This window comes from Pollachius pollachius, assembly GCF_949987615.1.
Source record: "Pollachius pollachius genome assembly, chromosome: 6".
Classification (NCBI taxonomy): domain Eukaryota; kingdom Metazoa; phylum Chordata; class Actinopteri; order Gadiformes; family Gadidae; genus Pollachius; species Pollachius pollachius.
Window position 1 is genome coordinate 22,707,207 of NC_136939.1, and position 6,814 is coordinate 22,714,020.

The 6,814-nt window shown below is 43.1% G+C and overlaps 1 protein-coding gene across 1 annotated transcript; it reads right to left on the bottom strand.

The window, feature by feature from the left end:
- Positions 1-903: 903 nt before the first annotated feature.
- myl10 (myosin, light chain 10, regulatory) lies at positions 904-4,836 on the bottom strand. The gene is made up of 7 exons (XM_079738668.1): positions 4,795-4,836; positions 4,526-4,615; positions 4,283-4,358; positions 3,334-3,438; positions 1,702-1,780; positions 1,150-1,198; positions 904-1,039 (listed from the first exon to the last, which is right to left on the bottom strand). The coding sequence occupies exons 1-7, from the start codon at positions 4,795-4,797 to the stop codon at positions 935-937; spliced, it is 507 nt and encodes a 168-aa protein (XP_079594794.1). The 5' UTR covers positions 4,798-4,836; the 3' UTR covers positions 904-934.
- Between the last annotated feature and the right edge of the window lie 1,978 nt (positions 4,837-6,814).

The window sequence follows — 6,814 nt, forward strand, 5'->3', positions numbered from 1 at the left end:
CGATTTGCAAAACGGCTTGTAACGGCTAATCAGCCCACACCTGGTGGCATGTCATGGGACCTTTAAAAAAATAATAATCATAAGGTTATGTGACATATTCAAATGTTTCCTGTTAAGGTTCACCCTACAGACTATGAACAGATTTGTGCAACACTAAATAACACGAGTTGTCCTCTTTCTTTTACTTTCTTAAACGCTCCATCAAGCCTCCTACATGCCAACCTAGACCTGAGGGATCGTAGGTCAGAATGCCAAAGCAAACTCCTTACCAATGAGCCTAACCTTGAGATGCCAGACTCTGCCCCAAACACAAACTCCTTACCAATGAACCTTGAGATGTAAGACTCTGCCCCAAACACAAACTCCTTACCAATGAACCTTGAGATGTCAGACTCTGCCCAAAAGACAAACTCCTTACCAATGAGCCTAACCTTGAGATGTCAGACTCTGCCTCAAAGACTTGTACTATAAGTCTATACTATGGATAAATTATGATTTACCAAATTCAGAAATCCAGAACCAAGTCCAAGGCATTTCCACCAATCATGATGCAAGTTTAAGCCATGCATTACAATCGTCTGCCTAAAATATGTTTCTGTTGGAAAATATTTGAAACACCATAAGCAATGTATCAGGTTTGATCGAAAAACCTTGGGTCCAGTTCTGGATTTCTGGAGTTGGTTCCTCAAAATCGGGGTAGCTAAAATACAAACATGTAGGGCGGAGCATTTAAAAGATAAATCATCAATGATTTACACTCCTCTACCTTGAAACTAGTGCATTTGTGTTTGTGACAATGGATTCAGTATGTATGAGCTGCTGGAGATAGAGCCATAGACAGGGACAGAGCAGTCATTGGATTTTAATACATGTCTCGTGTGGCACAGCTCACAGTTACTACGGACTAGATCAACAGGGCAGGGAGGACTTCTGTTTACTCCGGCTCCTTGTCCTCCCCATGAGTGATAACGTAACACAGGTTTGTGTAGTCCAGGTTGCCTGCCACATCCAGGGGGAAGTTGGTGAACATGTCATTTACCTGGATCAAAGAGACACAGTGAGGAACCATGGCAAGGTGTGTTAACAGGGTTTACCGTAAGTCGGGTGATGATTGGGTGATATATGTGAGCTATTTTGAAAAAGTATTACCTCGCTCTCTGTAAACTTGTCCGCCTGAGACATTAGGCTGTATTTGATGCTGAAAATGACAAGGTTTAATAAAAAATGTAACGTTAATTTTCGAGCATAGAATATAGACATTTGCTACATATACCATCTGTACAGGTAACAAACAGGATTGGGTAGACCCATTAATATCATAGACTCATTAATATCATCAGAACATGGACACAATGTTTAAAGTGTATCTTTAAAGTGTGTGTGTCTGTGTATATTTATCTATAATCAACAGATGATATAAATATAGAGTATACTCTGCTGATTCGATGTATAGTTTGAAAGGCGTGATCTAGGTGTTTGTATTGTAATTATAAACACCTATGCTGATTTGATACTATGGTTTAATAGGTGATGTCTGTGTTTTTCTGCTGATCTAATGGTATAGTTTGATGGGTGTGATGTAGTTGTTTGTCTACTGATCTGATAGTATAGTTTGATGGGTTGGATGTAGGTGTTTGTCCGCTGATCTGATATATAATTTGATGGGTGTGATGTAGGTGTTTGTAATGCGGTCCATCTCACTCTTCTCCCCGGAGTACACCCGTCGCCTCTGGGTCGAACAACTTGAAGGCGTTCAGAATGGTTTCCTCAGGGTCCGTCCCTAAACGTTGGCCGGGGTCAGAGAAGCACATTTATTGATGGAACCGCATTACATACATGTGATATATTTTATAACATGATATACCGGTAACTAAATGTCCCTAACTCCATAAAAGTATCCATATAACAAAGCATGAATGTTTGGAATGTTTTACAATCTGGAAGGATGTATATATATATCCTTATTCTACACTGTTTAAGAATGCTTGATTCTGATTGGCAGGGAGGAGGGCATTAACCCGGCAGGTTGCCCGCTGACTTATTGGTTGTACTTGCTGCTGACTGAGCACAGCGCCATCAAAAATAGTAGATCAATACGCCGCTTGTATTTTTTTCTATCACAGAAATTTCATGCATGAGGTCCATTGTAAAAATAAACCTTGTTTGTAAAAGTTTCTAAAATGTGTCGGAAATCTATCGGAGGGTCAGTCGATACATAGTTTCGCAAGCGAGATACAATGTAGCAACAACGTTATTAAACTAGTGATCAGATGCAGCCTTGTGTGTTTGCTATAGAAACTAATTAGCTACAGCTGAGCTAACGTTATTCACCTAGTTCTAAACATTGCAGCGTTTTAAAAATGGACAAATTCATTGTCCATTTTAATGTTTTTGGAGTAGGGAAGACATTTGAGAACTGTTTATTGCCCTGTCTCTCGGTGATTATCCCTTACTTATACATTTATTGCAGAAAAAAAATATTTGGAATAAGGAATGCATGTTTGATCGATCGTAATTAAAGACTACTTTTTGAGGGAGATGAACTCAAACAGAGTATACATTTAATAAGCATGCATTACGAATAAGATAAAGCAGAATTATTAAAGTGTCTGAATTGTTTTATTATGCTGGCAAGCAAGAAGTAGAATAAACAGGATAATCACCTCAAGGCAGGGCAATAAACAGTTTGATGGGCCCGGCTCGTGGAAGGTTACCGCCCTCGACTTCTGCAGTAAGCCGTCCACGAGCCGGGCATATCAAACACTTTATTGCCCTGCCTTGAGTTGATTATCCCTTACTTATTACACGGGTCTTCTCAATGCCGTGGAACGCTTCGTTCACTTGCATGGGCCCTTCACAACTTCCGGCGTTGCTAGGTATAATTGACCGCTGTCAAGGAAAACAAAGGATTTTTTGCCTCTAATGAAGTCTTTGGTATCACTCCGCAAGTAGTCCGGTATTGTCAACCCCAGCGTACTCGGTTGCTAAGCGACGTCAACGTCTTTGGCGGACTAGTTCTCTGCTGATCAACACTACGAATGCTGGTAACAAATAAAAGACACACTGTGTGAAGTTATTTTTTCGTTTTGGCAAGTAGCCGTGTAATAAGCGGGATAATGTATAGAACGTCGCCCGTCATTATCGAAAATAAGCCCCTTCAATCAGGGCGAAGCAAGACACCTCCGCTGCGAGTCAGTGACCTGTTCGCCCTGTCGGGGCTTATTTTCCCGATAATGACCGGCGTTCTATGCTTTATCCCTATATTTCTATATCATTTTTGCATATGTTGTAAACCCATCTATATTTACTGTTAAACCGGTGGATAGCGCTGACCTTTTAGCTTTTCTCCAAACATAGCCAGGAAGATTGTGAAGTTGATGGGGCCGGGGGCCTCCTTCATCATCTCGTCCAGCTCCTCATTACCCACATTGAGGCGGCCTGCGCCAAAACACAGAACACAAAACACCCGTAGAGAGGCTGATGTTTGCTGGCATAAACCTTATATTTCTCAAATTTCTCAAAAAGAAAATTGCAGCGGGGGCAACTTTGACGGTGTTTTCATGGGTCCTGTAGCCTGGTTTGTTTCAGTTTGTTGAATCTTCTTTTTCCAGTGACCTTTTAACAAATGTCATGTTTCTTCATGTCAAAAGTTGTATATTTAAATTAGACAAACCCCGACAGGAACATTTAATTGGGATTCAGATCAAAAAGTAAACATTTTCATATTTCCCTATACAACTGCTGCAATACAATCTGTTCCTACGGTCAGACGTGACCAACAGATAGAAGGAGGGAAGGGAGGGCTTGGAGTGCCTCTAAAGTAGGGCTCATCTTACGCACCAAAAGGAGAACAAGAGAGATATTTCTTCAAGGGTACACAGACACTAAATGTCCCCAATTGTTCCTCTGGGGGTACAATGTTATATCTCATGCATATATCAACGTCACCTTAACGTCATCTATCCAAAAGACATCCCTAGGGTAATAAGGTGTCCTTGACCAGAAGGCCCCTGGGGTCAGTCCCCGCCGCACTCTGCTCCTATTGGCTAGGGACGGGTTCAATGCAGAGCTCACGTTTCGTTATACTGGTGCAATGAACATATTGTAACTCCTCTCCTTCTTCTAATAATCTCTCAAAACTTGCCTGAGAGATGTGACTTGATGTGGAGCCTCTGGACGGTGACACAGGCTCCGTGATGTCAAACGGTGTGCCTGTGTATGTCTGCTATGTGTGTCTGCTATGTGTGTCTGCTGCGTGTGTCTTCTGTGTGCGTAAACCCACCTAAGGCGGCGTATGTGTCCCTTAAGTCTCCCTTGTCGATGACACCGTCTCTGTTCTGATCCATGATCGTGAAAGCCTGAAGGAAATACATACATACAAATGATTCCTTATATACTGTACAGTAATACAGTCGTTATACAGCCATTTAGTTTAACATAGTGTTAATGTAACGCTATAACATTTTAACAACAACCCCAACACAACAAACAGCACCAAACAACAAATCCTCAAATGTGGATCCACCTCCTTGAACTCTTGGATCTGGGACTGTTCAAACATGCTGAACACGTTGGAGCCAGCCTCGGCAGTCTTCTTCTTTGCCTTCTTCGGCGCCTAATAGGATAAAGACAGTTGTTCAGTTAAGTAGAGTGCTCTGACCTAATGGCAACACATCAGTGGGTGTCAAACCTGGAAGATACAGAGACTTAGAGGACTCATAATACAAAATATAACACAATACAAGGCTGTAGAATAAGATAAAACGTCACGGGTGAAATAAAACCGGTTCTTACCATTGTGAAGAGCTTCTCAGTAGGTCTCTGCGCACACACACACACACACACAACCACACAAACGATTGTGGACAATCAAATCTGACTCATGTGCGTTTTATAGCCGGACAGTTGGCTCATCTCTCCACCTGCGCTAAGTTTAGACAGTAGGGGTGGACCATTGTTTGCAACATTCCAGCCATATAGAGACTTAGCACTTGTCCGGTAGAGGCCACGACCGCGCCCCCCCCCCTCAGAACAGCATCCTATTGTTACTGCTGGAGTTGGCACAGGGGCCGCGGCAGGTGCCATCCATTGCCTTCTTTGTGGTGTGTCTTTGATGCCTTTGTCTATCAGCGAGCCACGAGGTGAGCCTGCTCTCAAGCCAACCATGACCAATTTTCCCCCGGGGTGGCTCCAACTCAACGCTGTCTGCAGGGCAATCCTTTACGGGGAACAGATCCTGCGCTAAGCCCAAGCAGGAGAACAACCCCGGGATCAGGGCTTTACCAATGACCACCGTATTGAGACCCATTTATTGTCTGGCAAGTGGTCCTTTTGAGAGACGTGGTGGCGGTGTGGCAGTACGCTGGGGTTATTGGTGAGAACTATTTCAAGTCAAAGCTCCAAAACACAAGCTCAGACAAACAATGGATTACTAAGCAGCTCTAGGTGATTACGATAAGATCATATGGCCACATTTAGATAAACATTTAGGCGTGCATTGTTTTTTAACCACCATTAATTTATGTTCAGGCCTATGACTAAAACTGTTCTGATGATATTGATGTTACCTTGATACCTTGATACCATATATACAGAACATGGATTTTGGGATGTACTTGTCCATGGCCGAGTTGAAAACACTGGTGAAATAGAGCCAGGCCTCCTCTGCAGTCATATGGCGGAGTACATCAGTCCAGTTTGTTTCCTGTATACAGCTATTTAGTCCGTTGTAGTATCCCTTATGATAACAGAATTGTGGGTCTGCTTTAGCATGTAGTTCTGTGTACCCTCTCAGGTTGAAGCTCATACAGAGGTGGTCACTTGCGCCTAGTCGTGCTTGATATTGATGGTTTTCAACCATGTCCTCTTCATTGGTGATCACAAGGTCCAGTATGTTGGCGCTTTGTCCTTGACGGTGTCGGGTAGGCTGGTTTATGTGTGGGTGCAGATAGGTGTCTCTCATGGTGTCAAGAAAAAGTTGACTTATGTGGCCCTTATATGTCCAGTTGATGCTGGGCATATGGAAGTCCCCTCCTATCAAGAGATGTGTAGGCTTCATCTTGACTATCGACTTTATTATCTTGCCTTTCTTCTTGTCATTGGCGTTTGGAGACGATGGGCTCCGATAAATACAACCTACAATTAGGGTGTTGACTGTCGATACCTCTAAGTCTTAGTTTCAGCCATATGTGCTCCTTAAACTGGACTGGAATCAGTGACAAATTTGCTTTATGTTGATTTTACAAACACTGCTATACCTCTCACTGAGCCATCTCCTTCTATGCTATGTTATGTTGGTTGAAGTGTGAAGGGCACTGGAAAATAGTAAATACTATTTAACCGCATTGAATTTGACTGCCAATTCAATCTCCAATTCAATCCATGTTTAACGTGTAACCCGGCCTGTCCTACAGTTTGGTCAGTCAGTAGTAGTTTTCTGTACCCTGATGTCACCATACCAATCTGCAAATGTGAATTTGACCGGAAGCTCTGAGTTCACTTTTGATTTCTAAGGGGTGTTATTAACATGCACAGGCCTAAATGTCCGGGATGCAATTGGACAGACCTAAGATATTCAGAGCCATGAAAGGTGTGACACAACAGCGGCAGCCATCTCTGCTGGATTATGGAAATGCCTTAACGGCGCTCCGACTGGAAGCTGCTCTGTGAATTCATCGTATCAAACCCGCTCCATGTCAAGGCAGGGCTGTGGTTGGCCGGCCTGTCCAACCTTCTTTTCCACAGTTAGACAACCTTGGGCAGGGTCGTGTCTGATTACATGGTGTCCTTTTCGGGGGGGGGGGGTGCGTGTATG

Bases quoted from the DNA above. Each gene is read 5' to 3' on its own strand.
- myl10 (XM_079738668.1), bottom strand. The intron at 4,359-4,525 runs GTGGATCCACAT...TATTTCCTTCAG, and splicing joins AGATCCAAGAGTTCAAGGAG to GCTTTCACGATCATGGATCA. The intron at 3,439-4,282 runs GTGGGTTTACGC...GTTTTGGCGCAG, and splicing joins GGACACATACGCCGCCTTAG to GCCGCCTCAATGTGGGTAAT.